General features: G+C 39.6%; 1 protein-coding gene across 2 annotated transcripts in view; it reads right to left on the reverse strand.

Annotated features, from left to right (window-relative positions):
* Positions 1-17,094: 17,094 nt before the first annotated feature.
* PROX1 (prospero homeobox 1) overlaps positions 17,095-24,271 on the reverse strand; it is a 47,854-nt gene continuing 40,677 nt past the window's right edge. The window contains exon 5 of one of the 2 annotated variants that reach the window (XM_029965135.1): positions 17,095-22,804. In XM_029965135.1, the coding sequence (XP_029820995.1) occupies positions 22,619-22,804 (186 nt within the window). In that variant the 3' untranslated portion in view covers positions 17,095-22,618. Of the gene's footprint in view, positions 22,808-24,271 lie in introns of both variants that reach the window. The other variant, XM_018085311.3, reaches the window with a different exon arrangement.

Genomic DNA, 24,271 nt, shown 5'->3' on the forward strand with positions numbered 1-24,271 from the left:
CTTTCAGTGCAATAAAAGAATAGTTCTACATTATGTGACATGAAGTTCCCAGATATATTACTTAACCAGATCACGGCATGCTAGTAGATTCAGGCCCATGTAGGCCTGCTAAGTCTTTCTGAAATTACTTCCTTTCAAGAAAACAGTGCCCCAGTGCAAGATATCTTTGCTAACACACTGGGTATAAATTACTGTTCCTGCAAGTTAAACTGCATAGCCAGTACTCCCTGGGAGAGGCCTCGTTGGTTCAGCAGGGTGACAGAATCATGCCGCTGGGACTTAAAGAGTTAACGATGTTAGCTGGGGGCTACGTTCAGCCGCTGTACTTTGTGATGTGCTGGGTTTAAATGCTGTTGAAACTAAGTTAAGGGCAGTGCTGAATATCAGTATATCCACTGAGCCAAGGAGATCCATTTATTTTTAATTGAATTAAATTGCTCACAAAATGAAAGTAGCATACTTTCATTAATATTTAATTACTTAGAGTGTTAAACAATGATCACAAAGAAAACTTTGCTAGTGTCTTTTCCATCTCTGCATTTTTCTATTACTCTATAGCATGAGATGGTTGCATTGGCCTTCCTGTGATTTGAATGTTAAATGCTACTAAGGGTGAGTGCTACTGCTGACTTTTGTATGCTGGGGAACAAACTCAAGCTTTGGTGCTGAAGCTGCAGTGGAGCTACAGCCAAGGAAGGAAGAGTGGGAGATTTGCAGCCAGACCAGAGAGAATGGCTCTTTCTTCATGAAAGAAGAGGTTCACCTTAGCACTAGGCTGAAAGTCATCCATGGAAACATCAGTGTCTCAGCTGGAGCAGCCAAATGTTGCCATGACTAGAGCCATTACTCTTTATTATTTCAGTGAGCTCTCTGGTAGGTGGGGGTCAAAGAAAAAGATGTGGGATTTTCCTTTCAATTCAAAACCAAAATTTAAGCATGATTTTGAAATTCATGAAATTAAAACCAGGCTCTGTTTGCACACTGCCAACAAACTGAGTTGCTGAGGGAGTCAGTTATGCCTAAAATTGGCTTTGCAACTCTAATTTCATACCATGAATGTGCCCCGTAATTTTCCTCAGTGAGGTGCACTAGATGTGTGTATATATTCTTCTACCTACTTGTATGAAGGCCAGCTGAGTACTTATGCAAAAAGCTGAGGTATTGTAATCACAGCAGACATCGCCATGGATGGTGCAGACCTGGCCAAATTAGGAAACTCTTCCGTATGTTTCCTCTCTTTCACAGCAAGCAAATAGGAAAAAAAGTACTATAGACATTGAGGGCTCTCAACATTTATTTTTGTGTACAATGTTTTATTTAATAGCACTTCTGCAGCCCAAGAGACTTGAGCTTCAGAGGTATAAATGGTCTAGTTGCTTGCAATGAAGTTAGGCTGGTTCATCTCAGTTTGGCTTTTGGCAATATTGGATGGATTAAACTGAAACTATAACTTTGAAGATTAGGTATGTATTTATATGCTTTCAGTCAAGACCAACCTCTATTTTTCACAGCACAGACTTATATGATTCATAAGAAAGGTAATGCTATTAAACCAGAGCAAGCAACTATAGAAAGCATCCTTTAAGTGACAATGATATGGTATTTTCTCCTCAAATGTGGTCTGTAGCCTGAATGTTGCTAAAGAAGTCTCTCATCTCCTCACTGCCATGCCGACTCTTCTTGATTCAGAAAGCACTTATTACAGTAGGAAATGCCAGACCTGCTGTTTCCATGCCACACTCAGACTGTGAATGTTGGCAGTGTATGTCTTCTGTTAAGGTTTAGGTCCATCTTCATTCGGGTTCCCTTTCCATGTAGTTTTGGTTGCTCAGATCTTCCTAAGGTGTAAGCTTTCCCTGTCTCAGAGGAAAGAAATGGTAATTCCTTAAGGGTCCCATTAGAAAATGAAGAAATCATCAAGAGAGGGGAAAAATGTCAATAAGACACTTCAAGCAGCACATTTCCAGGCAATCTTGCTACTTTTAGTGTGTTAAAGTCAGTTGGCCTTTGGACAAATGCCTCATCATAACACCACCCGAGGTGTGTGATAATCGCCAAGAAATGCTCTACCTGTCATGTCTTATTGCTTAAATATTTATGCTTATGACATTTGATTCCTACACTCTATATGTCATCAGAATGTTTCACTCACAGTAGATATGTCATCGCCCACCATGAACAGCTGACACTAAGGATTAGAACACTTTCAAATTAAAAATCCCTAAACAAAGAAATGACATGATAGTAATTGTCTATGGTAGTATAAATCAAATATATGATGATATGAACTAATAGATTTATTACATTAAGCTGACCCAGCCATTTAATTTGATGATTCCTATGCCTCGCTTAACTCTGTGAGGAAAGCAGAGAAAGAATAGGACTTATGTTAATGGTACTTCTTATTTTGATGAAGGTCATGGTGTATTTCCTCTCAGTACCACCCTGCAGGAAGAGTACAAATTCTGTGGCAGAAATTGCTAGAGAGAACTAAGTGTGCAAAATTAAATCCTCCTGCCAGCTAGTTTCTATCTTGAGATATCATATAAAAATGTTCCCAATGCTTCCAGTACAATGTTGGGTGACCCTCAATAGGAGATCGGCTTCTAATAGACAACAGATTCCCAGCTACTCCATACCAGGCAAAACCAAACTTCTGGGTAGAGGAGCTGATGCTCCTGCCCTAGCCCACCTTTCCCTGCTGTGGGTCAGACGAAGGAGAGGTCCACCCTCTCTGCCTCCAGCTGTGCCCTGGGCAACGGTCCTGCCTCCAGGTGATGTCTAGAAACCCTCAGTTGGGCAGAGATGCAGCAGAGGTGCTCAGCTTTCGGCCCTACTCTAACAGCTGCTCTTGATCTCTGCTGAGGCAATCATGGTGGGATGGGCTCAGCCATTCCACAACTTAGGTACGGATCCATGGGCTGCCAGCTGGATCACCCTAGTGCCAGATGTTTTTAATTGGATAAAAAAGCTACAATGCTGATATTTTCTAATAAGCCAGCATATATGAATGCTGTTGCCCTTCACTGAACAGAGTCAAAGATGGTCAATTATGTGTTTGAAGGCAGGGCTCCTGCTGGCATCAGGAGCCTCCCTTTAGGCCAAGCACCCATGAAAAGTAAGGTCTTACCTCTCCCATTACTGTCACCAGGGTGTGCACTGTAATCACAACTAATCCCCTGGTTATACCCAGATGTATTTGTTTAGGGTCTTTTTCTTTCTAGCATCCACCAGAACTGAATTAAATAAGGATGTGGACATAAGCAGGACAAAAGTGTAAGGTCATGCTACATATGAAACACATAAATTAAAAGATACATAAATGAGATGAGTGAAGATGCATAATTTCCATCTTAACTGATTCTTTCCCATTTCTAGACCAGTTAAAATAAAAATTATTAATCAAAACATTAATTGCTAGTAAAAGACAAAAACAAATACGCCTGATATTTTGCTGCTTGAAGAATGTTATCAGTTAATGGCTATAGACTCAATTCTATCACGCTTCAAGCAAAATCCCCCCTCAGAGCTGTGTGGTGGAACATGGCCTGAGACAATGTACTCTGACTACATATGTATAATGCCCTTTGATATTAACGAGGGAATCCAGAACATTGGATTTGCTCTATGGCCCTAAGTGAAGGATTCTTCCTTTTGTGTCAGAGTAGCATGTATCAGCGCTTTCACTCATGGATTCTGTACATCTCCCTCAAACCAGCCCAAATAAAGCAAGCACCATGTGATCTGTCCTGGCACTGGCTCAGCAGGGTGGCATTGAACAGCTATATATATCTGGCACAATGTGGCTTACACACTGCGTGTGGATTTGAACATACTAGACAGCTCACCCAGAGTGCCCCAGCACACCCACAAAAGACGGTCAGTCGTCCACAGCCACTAGTGACAGCAGGAGCAATTGCCTTCCATATCTGCTGCTGTGCACGTGTCAGTTCTGCTTATAAAGTTATCAAATGTGATGCCCTTCTCCTTAATAAAGGGGTTATCTGAGGGAAGGGAGGGGACGTTGTTTTGGCTGGAATTTCACAAGGCACAGGTGGTACAACCAGCTGCAAGATCTTTAGTTCTTGTTGGCTGTACACCAGCTCTTGGTCTTTTCATAGTTCTTTCACTGGTAGTGAAGGAGGAGGAGTGGCAGGAAGGGACAGTGGGCCCTTGATGATGTTGTTCAGCATCAGCAGCTGTCTCAGGTTGGCATTAGGCTCTGGAACAGTTCCTCAGGAGGTGTTTATGCTGAACCATTCCCTGGTGACACTGGACGCAATAGCAGAAATGGTAATGCAGCAAAACGTTTATGGAAAAGAATCCATGTAAAAGTCTGCCCCATCTCTGCATTTCTAGGTGCAAAATGGTCTTTTACTCTGTAAGCTGCTTGGGGTTGTACAACAAACAAAAGATATTTCTATATAGAAAAGGATATATTTTTTCCACCATTGCTTCCCCTGAGTGCTACAGCATAAACTGTTGAAACGGACACAGACCCCCAGCATATACCTTTAATTAACCAGTTACTTCTGAGGCTGCTCAGATTAGAAATTACTGGACACAAGTACCTAGATGTCAGTTTTACAGAAGATGGCATGTTCCTAGAGAATAGAGGTAATACTCAAATAATGTCATGTTGTAAAATTAAAAGAAAGCAAGCTCACAATAAGGGAAAACAGTTTGGAGAGAAAAATAGATCTAGGAGGAAACTGGCAGTTGCTTCTGCAGAAAGCTGGGGGTTTCCTGAGTGGTACAAGAATTTCATAGGGAGATAAGACTAAAAACTTCACTGTAAATAACACAGGGACTATTTTTCTCAGACTGCTATATGCTACCCTACTTCATCTCTCAAATGCCTGTGGAGATCACAGGAGGTTAACTTTGATGGTAGAATATCTTGAGAAGTTGTTTGTATTGGAAACCCTGTTTGATTTCTCCCTCTGTTAGTGTGTACATGTGTATGCTCTCCGAGGGCTCCTTGGAAAAGTATCTTTGAACTTCCCTAACATTTTTTGACCATAGAAGTATGAATTGTAACAGTGTCCTAGAGGTTGTCTTGTTCAGCCTCTGGCTCAGTGCACAGCTATTACTAACTGGCTAGATAATGTCAGCTCTGGGTTTGTTTTGTTTTGTTGCTTGTTTGTTTGGGTTTTTTCCCCCAGTGAGTCTTGAAAACCTCCATGAACAGAGACACCAGCTTTTGGGTGACTTGTTCCTGCACTATGAACTTAGTTCTCTAGTGAGTAAATTTTCCCTAATGTCTACTCTGAATCTTCTGAGCCACAGCTCATGGTTATTGCTCCTTGTTTTATTGTCTGTCACTATCAGGAAGAACAGCTTGGTTGTCTTTGTGACTACCCTTCAAATATTGACTAGAGACCTTCCTTCCTTCCTAGCCTCCTCTTCACCACCTTAAATAAGACCAGGTGCTTCAACCGTTCCTCAGCATTCATGTGCTTTAGCCCTAATGATCTTGGTAGCCTTCTGCTGGGACCTTTCCAGGTTCTCACTATCCTCTTTGACTTCCAAGATTGTGAGAGGTGGTATTCCAGATGGAGCTGAATAGAGGGGGATGAAAACTTTCCGTGGTCTGCTGGTTGTGCTCTTAACATAGCATGGCATAGGCTTTGCTTTATTCTTCCTTGGAGGAGGGTAATTTCTAATGGTACAATGCTTAAGATTGGTGATATTTGGCCTTCTTGTCATGGCCACGCTGCAGAAGACTACCATCTGTGAGAGAACTCACAAGGAACACATTTGGGGAAGGCAGTTTAGAATATTTTAAACTTATTTTCTGAAGTGGGGATGTACTTGTATACTGAGAACAAGAAAAAGGTGAGTGACTGCTAACAAAGTGAAACCTGCTCAAGTCATCTAGACACTTCAGAAAATGTTACCCCAGGTTCGCCTCAGTCAGCTTTCTTTTTTCTCTGTGCACAGTGAATACACTGTAGAAAGCTGTATAAGAGCATTTATTCAAATCCAGCAAAAATAAAGCTCCTCTTTCTCTGCTAAAACAGGTTTAGATTTTTATCCTGCAAACTGATACAAAAAGCCTTGCTTCTGCACACAAGAAAAGCCCATCTCTGAGAACCTTCAATTTACAGAACGTGCGAATAAAAAGAGGGGATGTAACATTTGTGAGATCCAGAAGCTTGTGACAGCCACTCAGAAAATGAAACACATGTATTATGACAAAATCACAAACTGCTGGCTTGGCAGATTCCCTGAGAACGGGCAGGGAAGGTGATAGCTGCTCGAAAGTCAGAGAAAGGATCAATATTGAATAAATCAAAACAAATATGTGATAGGTTCTGAGAATGATATAAAAATTAAATACCAGTGAATTTGAGGCATGAAAATATCCAATTACTGGGCTAGCACTACAGTCACTGTCATATTGAGAAAAGAGGGAGGGTAGAATGGAATTATTGAAGGTATAAAAACTGGTAGTAGTCTTAACATTTACACAGACAGCCTGTCTCAAAACACTTAGCACAGGAAGATACTCACTACTGCTTGTATTTTATGAGTGGAGAAGTTGAGGCATGGACCACAGGGTTCTTATTTGTCTAAGTCTTCCACTGGAGCTCACTACCTGTCCCCTTTTCCCTCTGCTACTCGTGACTCTCCCAGCATTCCACTGCACTTGATTCAAGACTGGACTTGCTCAGCAAAGGAAACGGAGACCTAGTTGTATAGGGACCAGCTTCTTTGTGGAGACAATCTTCAAACCTAACACAAAGCAAGAGGGAAAAGGCCTTTGATACTGGTGGAAGATCGGGATTTTCCTGCTTAGAAGCACTTTTCATTTAGAAAATTCCTCTTAATTGTGCATTTTTTCTCCCAAATCTGCCTGCTTGCCTAATTTTGTGCATTCTCGTGTGTTCTCATCTTTTAAATTTTGCTTACCTTTCACTTGAAATTAAAGAACAGAAATAGAAGAAGAATTACCACAAGATTAGTATATGGGCTTTGTGCTGGCTGTCCACATTGAGGGAATTTCATTCAAGGAAGTTTTCCACTGGAGACAGGCTAAGCTTCCAGGGATGAATTTTTTGAAGCAAACAGCATCTTCTTCTCTTGTTCTGAAGTCAGTTCAAGACACCGAATGCAATACCTATGTCAATATTTTTTAGTATTTCTTATTTGTCTCATACCTATGTTTACTGAGCTAGTTCCCACATAACTCTAGATGAAGAGAGCCCTGCTGTTTTGGGGAGCCTCAAATTGCAAGCCCACACCTACATGTCCTGTCACCTTTCAATGCCGTGACTTACATACGTGTGAAATGTGTGATCATAAGACTGAGATTTTATTATCTGTCATAAAGAAGCAAAAACTGTGAATTTCCAAACTTTCTTCACTGATATTTTTCTTCTTCATTTTTTGTCTGAGAAATAAGACATTGTGAATGGTACACGTTGATTTATGTTCCTTTAATGCAAAAATATCAGTGAACCTAGCAGAATGTATGGATTTTCTTTTATCCTTAACTGAGCACATAATATGTTAGCAAAATGAACATATGCCATCTCCAGCCTACTGAATTTTTCTCATATTTTTCAAATAACTTTACCTTGTTCTTTCCATATTTCATTGAAATAACAGCTTGTCTTAGTTTATTTGTAAGGCTATCCATGCTATCATGTTACTGCAGATTCTACAGATAAAGATGAAGAGAAACTGGAGGAATTGAAGGAATTGATGCAAGAGTAATGTTTATGAAGCACACTGAGATAGCTTTCGATGGAAGATGCTGTAAAAGTACAAAGCTCTATTATTATTGCTATTATTACTTTATTATAGGTGGTTACCACACAGATCTACGACTGGATGAATTAAACTCAAATGAAAGCAAGGACTGATTTCAGCTGTTCCTTACTTAATCCTATAAAGAGTCAATTGATATCTTAATATATATTGCTGCTGCTCCTGGCCAGGAAGTTATGGGAGGAGATAAGGTATTATTGGTTTTATCTGCTGTATGTCTTACATAGAGGACAAATCCAGTTTCTCTTTTGTGTGGAAATATCTTGACATTTTACTGGGATCTTCTGATCTTGAAGCTTGAATTTTGTGTTGGAATGCATCAATATACATAAATTTGGGGCTTGGATATAGAATAAAAGTGGCATTCTAGTTTAACACTAAATAGGCAGGGAATTGCCCTTTGTCTTCAAGCGGAATCTACCTAAGTATTTTTCCAGGAGGGGAAAATAATGTGTGACTAATTCAGACCTTGTTTTCTATGCTAAAGTGGTGTATGGGGTAGCTCTGATTGCTGCAGATCTTGGAGGCAGGTACCTGAGCAATGGCTTATAAAATTAACCTGCTGTTACTATACGCAGACTGAACCTACACTGTCACAGTCTCTTTTGCTGACCTTAGTCTCTCAGTCCAGAGCACCAAAAATATCACAAGCCATACCCCAACACCTCCAACAGTAGTCAGATAACCCCCCCCAAACTGACAGCTCTGCAAGTCACATCAGCAGAGTCTGATTTAAAAGTACTACAAGGCTTGTGGATATCTGCTAAGTGATATGAACATATTCTCCAATTTGTCTTTCTCAGGGCAACTGGAGTGGGGTATCGCCACTTTTTAGCCTCTCTTGACCTGGTAACAACTGTTCACCCAGGGAGTCCCCATTCCTTTACTTGCAGAAAACCTTCTAGATTTGTAAACATCTAGAAGTACACTCCCCAACACAGTCATTTGACTCCAGGCCTATTTCTTCACTTTCTCTTACAATATATGGCTGCACTGGTGTAAATCTGCTTTTAGCCTGGATTCAGAGAGGAAAGCAGCTGAGAGATTCTCAGTACAGCCTTCTCCAGTTAACAAAACCAAGTGGGTGTTAAATAGGAAAAGATTCAACAATAGGAGGACAGCAGTGTTTCAGAATTGTTTTTTTAAAGTTTGAAAGTTAATTTCAATTAATTAAAAGTGGAGAACACGCCCCTGTGGTCTGTTGTCAAGCAGAGAACATTTAGGACTGCAGCCCCAAAGTCCTGTGCTCTCCTGTGCCCATTGTGGAATGGTATAGGTTTTGGGGATGTTGAGGAAGGAAGTTTGGCCCCTTTTTCATGGTTCAGTCAGTGGTGTTTATAAGGTTCTGCTGGAATTCAAAACGTTGGTCCCAAAGGCTGGGAGGAGAATACGAGGGTTTGCTTCTGTGCTTCACAGGAGTTGCTCCAGCTGAGGCAAATGATTTCATGTTTTCTTGGATGGACCTTTATTAGCATGTTAGGGCCTTTACAATGCAGAACTAAAGCTCGGGATGGAGGTCAGCAGGTGTACTCCTGAATACCAAATGCCTGACGGAGTAAGTTGCACCATATCAGAATGCTGCCCTCTTGTCTCCCTTAGCCCTCTAAGTGTCACTTATATTTTGGGGTGTATAAAAATACCCATAACTTCCCCACACATCCCTTTCAAAATAAACCCATTTGAATCAGACCATTGCAGCAACAAAAACCCAAGTAGGAGCAGCAGCAAAAAAAAAGCACACACACCACTGCCATCCTCCACTTCCAAACCATCATCTTTTGCCATCAACTGAAAACCAGCAGCTTCACTTGATTTCATTTTTGGTAATAACAACAACAGAAATTTGCATCTGGGCTGACAATGTGTATAGTGAGTGTTAGCCCAGTGCGATTTGAAATTGGCAAGTTATAGCAACCCTCTGGAAAACCAGGATTTACAAGGGAAATGCTGACAAACACTTAACTACAGTAGCACTTGCTCTATACTATATAACACATAAAACAGTGAAACGGAACATAAGTCTCTCCTAATTATTGAAAATATTTTGGGGCTGCCTTGTGCTAAAACACTCATTTTCATCTTGCCTTTCAGATAATTTATTTTGTCTCTCAAAGTAAATTTTGTTCTAAGTCACCTATCTTTAAAAAAATGCTGCTAATCACCTTTAAAAGAGCAGCATTCTGCATGTGATTTTTGGAAGGCTGTGTATAATAAGAAGAATTTCAAGGCTGTGTGGACTTGCATGACACCATATTATTCCATGAGCAAAAAAACCAATACTGAATGGTAATAACCATTTGTCAGAGGCAGCATGGAGGATTATATTATAACCCTTTGTGTGTGTGTGTTTATGTGTATCCTATATAAAGCAATCAGACAACTTCCAATTTCCAAACACCTGATAATGTTAAAGTTTATTTTATCACAGCCAAGGTTATATTTTCTTTCACTTCATAGTGACCCTAGGAAGAAGAGGAATAATGGATCGGGAACCTATTATAGCTATTCTGTGTTAAACAGCCAAGTAAAGGGCAAATATAGTTCTGTAGTGGAATCAATCACTGAACCCATCAGTGAGAATGACCCTCCTGGCCCCCACCTTCTTCCATGTGCCTAAGAATTTGCCATATTCAATCTTTAGGCTCTGAACCCAAATGCCCTTTGAAAGTGAATTTATGATCACTTCATCACACTGTCTATTAGCTCACTTTCTAACAAATAGGATTGAGAAATATATGGCAGGAACTGCACCGGCACATTTCCAACTAATGGTTAAAATGTCAGGGCGATAATGTACAAGTGCATCTGCCCTCAAACACAAAATCAAATGCAGCTTTACAAGAGCTGTCGCCATTCCACTTTAGTTAAAGACTTGCAAGCTTCCTTCTTCCCTTTTCCAGGGCTGCAGTTTGGAAGCTGCTGCATCTCATCAGGGCTCGGTTTGCCAGTGCTGTACTGTACTTCATTAGGCAGCTCTATTTAATGGTTTCAACAAAAGCCATCATTTTAGCCCAACTGCCTTGACTAAATTAAAATTTCCAATCTCTGTTTTAGTGTTCTGCAACTGATGTATACATAAGCAAAACTGGTCAACATCTGCCAGGGGGTTGGCCAAAAGTTCTGTAAAGATGTACTTCACATTTCTGAAGCATGTGCAAAGTAACAACGTACTTATCCTCCTGAGGGCTCTCATGATTTTACTTCACCATTTGTTCAGACACACTTTAGCAGCATATAAGCCATACAGTTGATTCTCCCCTTGGTTGCAGTTTTATCTGTAGTGTCATTTTGAGTAATTGGGGTATGGTAGCTGATCAACTTTCAGGTTTCTCATTGGCAGAAAGGGACTGTATTGGCACCAAGAAAGAATATGATGGGTCCTCTCGGTGCCTGAGCAAGTGTCCCTCTTTTGCACTTGGCTACCCAAGGCCATTAGAAAATAAGCTTAATAAAGCAACTCAGTGTATACATCTTAACTATTCCCAGCCAAGGGGATGCAGCTATAGAAGAAATATTTTAAACCAATATGAAAGATGGTAAATGTACATATTTAGTCAGTGATCTGTGAAAGTTTTTGAATTAGTTTTTAAAGCTTTGTTAAGACCAGAACGCACAGATGTTGAAAACAAGTTCAGATGTAGCGACAGATGGTATTTGATTATGAAGCAGACTGTTCATATAATACAAAGATGCTGCTTCTGCCATACACAAGTAACTGCAGAGAGTGCAGTAGAAATTTTGGAAGGCAGAGCAGTTCAAGAGCTTCTTTGTGCGGCAATAACTTTCACGTTTTTCCAGCAGTGCTAGAATCGGGATAATTTTCTTTCTTTGCAGTCAACACCCCCACTGCCCCCCCTCACCCACATTTCCCCCCTTCCCCTTCCCTCCCCCCCATTTTCTCCCCTGTTGTATAGCTGTCTTGCACTTTTTTGATCCTCTTTTCAGGTCATTTGAAATCAGATTAAGGATTATTACACTTTATTTATATTTATGGAATAACAAAGTTCCTTAAGGTTAATAATAAAAATAATTATTATTACAAATTACTGATATTATCTACATAAAAAAATAGTATGATGTTTTGGATGAATCCTGAATTTTGCAATTTGCACTGTATCCAGAATCCCTGGACAGTTGTACAGGTCTTTTGCTGAGGACAACATACATGCTTATTTGCTGGGGCTGCTACTATTTTCATGTTTGTCAAAACCACAGTCATCCACCCCTTCCACTTCCCTTCTCCAAAGAGATGTGAGAATGGTACTGAAATTTGGAAAGACAGGTAGGTAGCTGCATGAAGGGCCGGGGTGCCTGCCACTGGGCACCAGCTTCACCCCACTGATTAGAAAGTTTCCCCCGCTGATGGGGGGTCCAGACCCTTTCTGCCCCTGCTGTCCTTCGGCACCGCCATAGCCCTCTTGGCCCACCAGCTTTGAACCCCAGTACCTTTGCCCAGAGTAAGGAGCAGCTTTTGTGGCCCCAGGCAGCACCACCCACCCGGCCCTTTGCACAGGGTCATTCACTGGCAGAGCCAGGTTTCCCCCCTTGCCCCACCACAGCACACCCTGACCTGCTCTTTTCCCTGCCAGCCACTGGGTCAGCTGTGCTGTGCCTCCCTGTGCCGCAGCCAGCAGCTGGCCATGGCCCAGTGAAGGTCTGCTGAATGCTCTGGAAATTTCAGGAAGGGCAGAAACACCGTTTAAGCAGCAGGCCCTTCCCGATGGTGTGCACCAGCAGCAAGAAGGGAGAGACCTGGTTCATGGGCAGGGGGAAATCCTCGCCAGGGATGGTCTTTTCTAATTCCTCTGAGGTTCCCCCCAGGTTCTGTGAAAGCTGGGTAAACAGTATTCTAACATACTGGCTCCGGTCACTCGCAAAGATGCAAAAGGATGACTGAAAGCAAGGTTTCTGCTAGGAGATAAAACTGAAACAGCAGCAGCGTGGCGATTGCACAATATAAACCGGGGTCTTTGGGAGGGCTGCACAGGAACCTCTTGTGCGGGCTGTTAACGAGTAACGGGAGCGTTAATGAGTAACGCACAGGGCTGGAAGACTGGGCGCTGTTCCTGGCTCTCCAGAGGGCAGATGGGGGGTCCTGGGGAGATGGTGCCACGGTCCCATGCCTCCATTTCACTGCCTATAAAATGGGGACATGCGGCTGGCAGCATGAATAGATTTTCAGCTCAGCCTTTTGAAAGTGCTCGAGACTTTTCCCTGTGGCGCTCAATGCGTGGTGGAGCTCCCCATCAGATCTAGGTTTTACCTGAAGTCATAATGCATAGGCTCATGTAACAAAGCTGTGAATTTCACTGCTTCTAAACACACAAAATTTATTAGGAAAGATTGGAAATACACCCCTTGACCTGGGCATTCTTGTGCTTCCAGGCTGTTTGCAGCGTAAGACGAGCTCAGGGTGCGAGGTTTTCAGATAAGCCTTTGAAGTAGCTCAAACCTCCGCCTCGTGGGTTGTTCAAGATCCACCCCTAACTGTCCTATGGCTTTCTTTAATATGCCAGCCACTATTGCTGTGTGTGAGGGGCAGGTAAGTCTCCAGTCTGAACGGCCAATCTTCAGCTCGAGTCAGACCATGCAGTTCCTGGAGTAGGTGTGTTGTCAGAGCCTTGTGTGGATTACTGAGAAATTGTAAAAATAATAATAATAAAAAAATAAAAATCTAAAGTGCCTCCACTTCAGAGAAATCTGGGCTTACGGTTTTGACTGGAACATCATCTCTTCCTTTAAAAGCTCTGACCAAATTATTGAGCTGATAAGCGATTTCCCTTGGTTTTACATGTGCTGGCAGGAATTATCCTTGAGTGCTGCATATTAGGGTTGTTTTGTACTAAAAGGTGTTAAACACTTGTAATAAATATTTTTCCTTATTTCCCCTAGGACACAGTTCCATCTCTGGTTGGTGAAGCATAAAAAAGAGCTGTCATGCCCAGTTTTAATAGGCAATAGGATTTCAAGCCCCCAGAGTTGTTTCACAGTCTGGCAGTAGCCATAATGAAACTGGCCACTGTTGCCACAAGACTTTTTCCTCTCCTGCGTTCTCCCCTGTTACCTCCCACAGCTGCTTGACTGGCAGGTCTCTTGCAAAACTGCAAACATATTTACATTGGAGCCAGTAGTATTTCTTTAACTATCTGTGCCATCTTTCTCTTTTTTTTTTTCCTTTCCTTTGCCTAGATAGAGACTCAACCTTAAGTATAATTTTAAAGAATAAAATTAAACCCTGCATGCAATTAACTGCCTTTGAGTGCGAACAGCAGTTCATTTTCATGTGTTTTGTTGTGAAGCAAATAGCTTGTTTGTTTGTTTGTTTGTTTTTTCACACTGATTCCCAAATAAATGGGAAAGTACCACTATTCACTTGCCTAGGATTTATTCATGAAAATGCAATCACAGCCTCGCAGACTCTGGGCAGAGAGAGGTGGGGGGGCCCTTTCTCTGAAGCAGAGTCAGTGTCTCACTCTGCTCTGCAGCTCTGGAAAGAGTCAGGCTAACCTAAGCCAACAAGCATTCATTTGAGTGTCTAAAAATACCTGTAATATTTAAATAAAAGATATCTCTTTCATCTCTTTGAGGCACAGGTATGTTAGTAGTGCTAATAAACTGTACACAAAAATGGGCATCGAGGCATTTGATGGATTTTCTGCACTCACCAATCTATCAGGCTTTAACAGGCAGTTTCTCCAAATGCCCCTGCCTGCTGAAAAGCTGGGAGAACAGACAGGCCTTGCAATGAGCCCAGAGGGTCAAACACTTGGATCACACAGGGAAACAACCCTCCTACCCCACAGCCCTTTCAGTCTATCATGGGAGCCCTCCAGCCCCATTCAACCATAAGCTTTAGCAAAGATTTAGTTTTGCGTATTGTGTTCTTAAAATAAATGCCATGCTATATTTTAAAAGTCAGTAAGATTAGTTTGTTTGGGGAAACACTGTAACCCACTGCACAGAGTGACTGACTTATTTGCCATTATTTCCTAACTGCAGTCAGTCATATGCTGCAACTCTCCCTTTCCCTCCTAACAAAGAGGAAAGACTGGATCAGAAGGGATCATCTCCATAGAAATTGTGTTGGCACAACTTAGACTGGGCATAAATAAGGGTACAGACCAAGAAAATGAGAGCAATTAACTCTTTCAGGCTCTCAAATGACAAAATGCAGTCTTCCACATTTGGTTTCTCAGTAACATGATGTGAAAAGACCCCAGTTCCTAGTGATGGTCTCATTGACATAAAATTGCTCTATTTGCCTTGCGTAGGAATGATTCATGTCTTCCTTATGATTTTAAAGCTAGAACATAGTATCTTCCTTATTGTAAAAATTCCAGGTATTAGGGGAACTGAGGATTTCCAAGCACAGATGGCCAGATCTGCAAAATTTGGATCATTTGAGGGTGCTTGAAGCCTGGGAAAGTTGATTTGGCCCTCTGCAATGACAGGGACTACTTGCCAAGTTCCAGTCTAGCTCTGAACTCCTGCAGCATTCTGAGATGCCAATAGCTAGAATTTCTTATTTAGAGATTTGTGTGCTTTCCACTGCAGGGTAAAATGGGAAATAGTGTCTTGTATTTCACAGAACTAGTATATTTGAGAGAAAAACTGATAAGGGGACAGAGAGAGCTAGCAATTACCCATGCAGCTCGTATCCTTTGGTCCATTAACTGGGTACCTGAGGATGATCGCCCTCTCCCTCATCTAGTTAATTCTTGATAACTGACACAAGAATGAGCCCTCCCATGTAGTCTGCAGCTGCCTTTGTAAGCCTTTGCTAGGGCTTGCTTAGCCAGCTGCTGGGTTGTAGTCTCCTCACCCTCTCTTTGCCTTCCCCCGACAAGGAAAACATTTTCATGGTTTCCCAGCAGCTCCCTCCTGGGATGCCTGTGCTTGCTCCGAACCATGATTGGAAGAGGACCTCCTCAAAGCTGGAGGCTTTCTGGAGTGGATGAACCAGAAACCTTGACACACTCATCATTTCAGACACTGTAGTCTGCCCTGCCCACCATGCCATGGTTTTAGCATGTATCCACAGACAGTTAGTAAGTGCTGTGAGGCAGCCAGCCCCTTAGAAATTTACTTGAATATCAGGTACTTTGACCTGGATATGCTTCTAGTATGTTAGTTTGATAATGTGGACAAACGTCAACAAGGAGAGGCAATTTTTTTGCAGTAAAACCAGAGAAGATCTCGCACCTAAATGACTATTAGTTACGTAGATGTAACTTCATAACCTTCCACTGACCCCCTTTACACCTGTTGTTGATGTGGCCCAGCAAATGCAACTCCAGTTGTATGAAAAGACATGGAGTTTAAATTGCTCTTGCAGATATGAAGTATTTATTTAGTTGTTACAATGTAGCTAAAGCTGGATTCAGGCTCCAGCTCAGCTCCACAGTGTCCTGAGGCTGAATCACAGAAGATTCTGAAAATAAATGACCTCAGATCAAAACATATTTTTAACATGCTTCTCCTTCAAAATCAGAGAAGTCTTGCATGATTTTGTGATCCAAATAAGCTACCATCTTACTGCCATCTGCACTAATTCTAAGCCAAAAAGAGACCTTTCGTATCTGAAACACAAACAGTGATGTAAATCAGAAGTTCACTCAACTTCAAAATTTTAAGATACATATGAAACAGCAGACACAGTGAAGGAATAGAGAAAAACCATGAACAAATACATCTTGAGGAACTGTGTAAGAACAGACTAGTTATATATAATCCTACTGATGATACAGCTTGAAATGGAAGTGATCCATGAGTGACGGATTATAAGAGAAACAACAGAGAATGGTATCTGGTCACTACCCTTAACAATGCCAAGATGGTAACAGTAACAAATGTGAACAACATCTCAACAAGCACTATCCTTACATTCACCCAACTTGAGGGACCTCCTGTTGCAGGACACCAGCACGGCAGGCATATCCAGGAAATGATTAAACAGTATAAATAAAAGTACTTTCTAGCTCACATTGGCTACGTTTTATTTAAAGGGCTGTCTATACCTCAGACATAACAGGTCTCTTACAGGGAGTTATTCCTTGTCAGATAGACTATTGCAAAATAACATTCATTATCTTAACCGGCGCTGTGCTGGAGGTAGGACACCGATGCGATAAATCATTATATCCATTTTGCAAGAGGGCTGGTAGTTTCATTAATAAATAATTTGAACTAAGGGGAAAAGAAAACCTTCAGAGGACTACAGTGTTAGGCATAACCTGGCCACAGCAGAGTGGTCTGGGGGTTCACCTCTTGGTGTGGGGCAATATAAACTTTTGGAAATAAATATAAACAATGGCAATGAGCTTGTAATTTATATTTTATTTTGCACAAGCTTGCATATATACTGCACATACATTCAGTTTAGAGAAGATGGAAGGCACACAAGGCAATTGAACTACTGTATCCTTTAAGTGGTACAAAGCAAAAAGGTAAAAGTCTGGAGAGTATACAAAAGCTTTAAACACACAAAATAAAATCCACCCCCCCCCAAACATTTTTCCTGTGTTTATCTTAAATTTAGTAGCTGCCAAGCTAGAATTGTAACTTTTTTCAATCAATTGTCTACTGCACCTTTTTTTTTCCAAACGGACAGGGGAGTCTTATTGTTTTATCTTGTCATCAATTAATATTACAGTACATCCTTGGTAATACAAAATTGTACACCTTCATCAAATAAATTAGGATAAATTAAACCAATAAATTATGCAAAGTCTTCAGAACAATAGACGACAACAAAAAAATCCACAGTTGAAATTGCCTCTAGCTAAAAAATAAAATAAAAAAAAATCAAAAATTGACTTTATCAGTTCAGTTATTGTACTATCTTCAAATTAAAGGGTCTTTATTACAAAAAAAAAGAGCTTAATAATGCTATTTACAACATATTGCTAAATAATATAAAGGCAGTGTTTTGTCACTTTTGTAACTATATACATATGAGTAATGGCTGGGACAATATCAGTTTAAACCTTAACCTTTGACTCTTCTGGGCAGCATTAAAACCAACCTTAAGAGGCTTTTTTTTCCTTCTTTTTTTAGTTTCTGACTCTTCCACGATATATGCTAATGAGATGGTTATTGTGTTTGTCTACTATCCCACTAGTGGTACAATTAATGCAGAAAGTATGGATTTTGGAGAAAAATGTAAGCTCACTGTTTCTTCTAGATTTGTTTCTACATATCCCAGTATTTGTGCATTTGGAAGGTGGCTGCTTTGGGAGAGAGGTGACTGTGGCTCAGATGAAAAGACTAAATAAAGTCATAGTGCCACCACCTTTCATACACTAAAAAGGATATTCCTAAGAAGATACAAAGGTTAAATACCAGTTTTCATCCCAGCTCTAAATATGAGCATTTTTAGCTTCAGTTTATAGATGGTTTACAACCAACAGTTCTACAGAAAACAAAATTGCATTTCCTTCAACAGAACATTTAAGTGCAATACAGTAACTGCTTACTCATATAAACCAGTTACATTCCTTAAGGGGAGCTTTTTGAAAACAATGCGTATTGGAATTTTCAAACACATAGTTGGTACCAGAAGGAAACATTTGCACTATTAACACCAATGATTGCTATATAATACACATGGCAAATATAGTTTTTGCTTTCACTTCTCATGTACAGTGCTCATTTTGGGGGTTTTGTAAACCACTTTCCATTTTTAATATATATATATATATCTTTCTGTATATATATATATGTATAATCTTTCAATGCTGCTGGTGAAAATCCTATCTTTAAAGCCACAAAATCTTCACCTTTATTTCTTAATTAATATTAACCTGTGGAAAAAAACCATTTTTCTATTAACTGACTTCATATACATAGAAAAAAATTCTGCAATTTTACAGAAACTGTATTACCCATTCCCTTGACATCTGATGAAAGAGACTTAACTTTTAAAAGTAGAGAGCTGGATTTTCAAGAATGCTTTCAACTATCTACACAGTTACTGTAGTGTTTCTTATAAATTCAACAGATGTTTTCAGAATGTAGTTATTAAAATCTTATGTCTTTATGCAAGAACAGCCATAAGGTTGAATATTTACATTGCTTTATAAAAGTTCCCCTCGATTTTCAATGTTCACCCACATACCTGGTACAGTAACAAAGATTCTTCAAACTTAAAACACTTTAATTAAATAATACTCAGAGGCACAAAGCAAACCTCAGGAATACATGGGTGAACACCTTCTTAAATAATTACTACATTCTAACATCTTCCACGTGTTTACCATTAAATGTGAAACGTTCCCATTAAACAACCAGAGATACAGTAAGAATTAAATGTTTTGTAGTTTCAAATAGAACATTCTTTTCACAAAACATAACAAATGTCTAAAATAGGTTCTTAATCTAGATAGGAAAAAGGTAAGCTTTTCACTTCATACGCATATTTTGTGTGTGTGTGTGTGTTTCTGTGTAAATATACATACATATGACCACACCTGTTGTCCTGTGTGTGTGACTACATATGTATATGTATACGCACATATGTCACGTATGAAATATTGCTTCTATACTACTTTTCATCAGGCTAAGAAAACACAAGATTTGCACCACAGTTACAAAAAATTGGCTTCTACAAGAATTTTCAAAACTTGAATGCTGCTCAAACAATTGAGAAAAAATAATTTGCATTATCAAACTGTTCTAAAAATTCTCTTCTTCAAAAACGTATTCTCCTGCTTTGTTTTTTTTTTTTTTTAAATTTTTAAAAAGACACAAAATATGCATAGCTATCAACATTATGTCAAACAGCTGGAAAAAAAAAAGTCAGTGTTTATTGCAGCTGTAGTAATTGAAAAATAAAGTTTAAAAGATGAAAATTGTAAGCCACAGAAGGCACAAGAACAATTGTACTTGTGGGGGAAAAACTGGTATTTTGAAGGATTTTTTTATCCTTCCGCTGGTGCATTTAAGGTCTAGGCACAGACTATAACCTCAAGTTTATATGCAGAAATAAATCTGAATTAGCAGTAAATGAATGGTAAGATGGGGTTTCTACATGGATTTCAAAATTCTTTTCCTATGTAAACTTTTCATTACAATAGAAGTAGCCTCCTGCCTTTTAGCCATTTTTAGTGAAATAATATTGAGATCATTTAAAAGAAACTGGATTCTACTTAGAATTTAGTACGAATACATGTATTTGTAATTTTAGGTGCATTGGGAGGCACAAAGGCAATATGGCTATAAAATGCAGAAAAATCATGTAACTGGAATGATCAAATTATCATTTATTCAGACCAAGGAGGTTTTTATTTTGTTTTTAAGATGAAATTTCTATTCCTAATTCCTATGCCTCATTTACTATTGAGATCATGCTACTCATAAATAAATAAATAAATGCAACAACATCAAGTGTTGAGTACACAATTTCACTTATTTAGATTATGTGAATCCCATTGCAGCCAAATAATAATAATAATAATAATATTAATAATAATATTAATAATAATATGATAATATAATAGTAATAATAAAAGCAACTGTGAAATCACAGATTGAGATGGTAGCTAGTAGTATGTCCACACAGTATGACTAAAGTATGGCTTTGCTTTCTTATGTCCAAGGTGACAATGCAGTTATATTTTGTATCTGATGGTATGCCAATGATGAACTTACTGTATTAAAACTTGAGCATTTTATGCCACTTCTTCCCATAAATCAAAAAAGTGCATGAACACAATTTTCACCCTCAGATTTCATTGGAGTTACATTTTTATGAAGTGTAATGTTTACCAAATCATGCACACACACATTAAAAAAAGAAAAATTAAATAAAGAAAAGAAAATAAAATGAAAGAAAATGTAAGAAAATAAAATAAAGAAAAATAAATCCTGTCTACTGTAAGGATACATACACTATTAGGTACTCTCAGAGAGTCTAAGATCAAGATTTGTTTTGTTTTTAATGCATAGTGAAAATGTTGGCACTTCATCCCATGCTATTGTCTGCATTGCCTATACTCCACAGATACTGCCAGTGCTTGAAAAGAATGACAGGGAATCGTAGGATTGTGCTGTTTAATTTGAAGTCAGCAGGTTTTTAAGGCTTTCTGCTAACAATAATTGCTTTCATACATTTCTGTCCATCAGCAGTATTTGTAAATGAAGTGAAATTGCAATGATCAGGTCAGCTCTTTAGTCACATGGGTAAACTTTCACTCTCCAAAGTCAAAATGTAATTTTAAAATAAAGAAGATACCAATATCCTAGATGGTCTAAATATAATTCACAGCTAATTAGGAATTTCCTCAAGATTTAGATTTAATTATGTAGAGGAAAATACTGTTGATGATAACAATAAATTCTTACTGCATCCGTACAAAAGACGACAAAGAAAATGACAAATACAGTGTGCCATAGCATATTCAACCTTCCCCCAAACTTCTGGAGAACATATCTTTCTGAAAACATGAGAAAAGGAGAGCCACTAAAGAAAGCACGAGAACTAGCAGCCAGCTTTCTTTCTGTCACATCGGGGTATAGCATTCAGGCAGACTCAGATCCATCATGGACTTTACACCGTAGCTCAGGTTTTGGTCAACACTAGCTCCAGCTTCAGAAGACAAGTGCAGCACATTGCTCAAATAGATTTTTTTCTTTTTTTTTTAAAGCTGCACTTACTGTAGTTTTAAAAATCTAATTTGGCTATCTGAACCCTGCATAGCCAGGAGGACACTGATTTTTGTATATGCTTGATTAGATTTTTATGAAAATGTAATTTTTATTCTTCTGATTAGGAAAAGAGTAATTATATTTTACAGCTACAAACAAGTCTTTTTTTTTTCTTCCTTTGCCTCAGCACTGTGAGGTGAAGACTCTTTACTATATCCAAGATCATTCAAAAAGCGCCTTTCAGAACAGATGTCAAATATGGACAGAAAACTTTGTATACTGGAAAGTGGATCTTGGGAGGCAGAATGGACTAAGAAAAGAATAAATTTAGGGACAAATGCCACTTAAAGTAAGACCAAGACATGGCAATATAGGACGCTGAAGGTTTCATTTTTACTCTATGGAGAGTGAAATGCTTCCGCTTTAGTAAGCTGACCATATTCCAGAATTAGTGTGGTTGATACGATACTGTGCATGAATTACTGGCCTAACCCTGCAAGAATGGTATTTGATTTGTGCAAACATCCCTTGCTGCAATTTAGAGAAACAACAACCTGGCATGTTGATTACTGGTGCAGGGTATCTGTCATTTCTGTAAGGAAAGCATGAAGAATAGCGTTTGCATTTTTGGGTGTCACTTCTTGGAGTGAGTACCTATAATAGATGTTGTATTTGTTTTGAAGTATGAAACAAAATCTAGTTATTGATTAAAAAGTATATAAATACAAATAAAAAAGCTCAAAGCTTATGAAGTGACTCCACAGAGTTCAGACCTTTAGCAGTATAAACATAATATAAACTTCATTGTCTGTAGTATTGTGCCATGACATTAGTCTCACTAAGACAAAATGCCACTTTGCAGCAAGCAATAAATCTGACAAAGCATTTTTAAACATAATGCCCTAACTTGCTAAGACAGGCTTTTACACACTTCCAAACTCTTCTCCCTGAAAATTAACCCCGTTGATTCTTCAAATGTTAAGGGTCTTGGGCAAAAGTAAACCAAAGGCTGAAGTAAAATAACCATCCCCTTGGAACTAAACGAAAACTTATATCCAGGAGGGATCAGTCTAATTTCATATACATATATATATGTATGCGATACACATATATATGAAATTAAAATAGAGACACACATGACTTGGGCATCAGAAGGGGACTGCTACTTTCATACATTCATAAATAGCTGCTGAACTCTCTACTCATGAAGAAGCTCTTGTAGGCAGTTTGGGGATTTGAAAATCTCAGGGACCTCACTGTCCAGCTTACAGATGACCTTGTATATGGCCTTCTTCCAGGAAGGATCAACATCTTTGCCTGCGATAATGGCATTGAAAAACTCCCGTAACGTGATCTGAGCCACTTCCAGGAATCTCTCTGGAACCTGCTGATACAAGGAGACAATGGCATTAATACAGTTTTCAATTTCAAGTCTCTGGTTCTTCAAAGGAAACTGAGCTAAGTTCTTTCTTTCAGAAAGGGGCTTACATAGCACCTGCATTTTCTAAATGTGGCAGCCTTCTATTCTCTTATGCAAAGCTGTTATATATAGTACTATAGCAATAACTTTTATAACATGTGTTAGAGATCTTTATAAAGTCTACTGACAGAATGTAGGTAACAAAATGTTGCTGTCTGAGTTTGGAGAGTGGGGGATTTATAGGATATAATTAGCAGGAGGGGAAACAAACACAATTGTCTTTAAGGAAAGAAATCTCTGCTTGATATTTTACCCGTGCATTTAGGGCTATGTTCTCCTCTCCATGTGAGGACTAATATGAAAGTTATGCATGCACAGAAAGCCCTTTGTACCTCTGTCCTTAACTTTGGTTACAACCAGTGCTGAAAGCTATCAAAGAAATGGAGTACCTCTGAATGTTATTTGTAGTTTAAAAGCAAGCAAGCAAGCAAGCCTTCAGCTAGTAGCTTGCTTCTCTGGCTGCTATGCACGAGAACCCCATAAGATGGCTTTCTCAAGAGACGTTATGGTTTCCCCTTTTTTTTCATAAGTGTACAAATAGCACCCTAACCTCTTCAATGGGTGTATTGTGCTCCAAGTGGCTACTGAGCTGAGATGCTTTAGACTCATTTGTGGTTTCTAAATGTCACTGTAACTTCATGGGCAAGTCAAACAGTTAGCTAGCGGGAACATGCCACTCTCATAAGCCCCTGAACAATGGGTGAATGTTAAAACCCACAGTTACCTCCAAACTTTAGTAATTTGTTCTAAATAGTTGTCTCAGGCACTAGCACCACCTTCTTACCCTTTGCCTTAAATGATTCAAAAGCAATGACTATAATGAACCGTAGGGCAGTTGCAAGGTTGAGGTAATCTCCATAAAGATATTCTTTTCTTTTATTATGGAAATATGGCTTCACAGCTCTACAACTGCTAATACATGGCCGGCCAGTAGCCAGCATGCTTATAATAGCAAGTATTCCCTCACTCCTATTCTTTGCCCCCTCCGGCAAGAGTTCTCCGACCTGCCCTAGGAGCCACTTGAACCCTTCCTGTGACCAACAGACACTTGGGCAGATCTCACTCATTTACTGAATTCATGTCACATTGCCAGATCAGGACCATCTCCTTACTCTCTACTTCAGGCTTTTGTCCTTCTCCCTTTAGAAGCCACTCTCAGAAAACTTGTCTGGAAATGTGTATGAATAACCTGATACCACAGAGCTCTGGAGCCTCACTCACCTATCACCACTGGGGAAACACTAGCAGTTTGCTAGCCACATTTTGCCATCAGATAAGCATGTGATCAGCTCTCCCTGACACGTTGACAAACTCTGCTTCCAGAAGCCCTGCAGAAGTCCTCTGTCTACCTCTGAGAGTGAAATCCAGCCC

Source organism: Manacus vitellinus, unplaced genomic scaffold (assembly GCF_001715985.3).
Source record: "Manacus vitellinus isolate BGI_N305 unplaced genomic scaffold, ASM171598v3 scaffold_8_pilon, whole genome shotgun sequence".
Classification (NCBI taxonomy): Eukaryota; Metazoa; Chordata; class Aves; order Passeriformes; family Pipridae; genus Manacus; species Manacus vitellinus.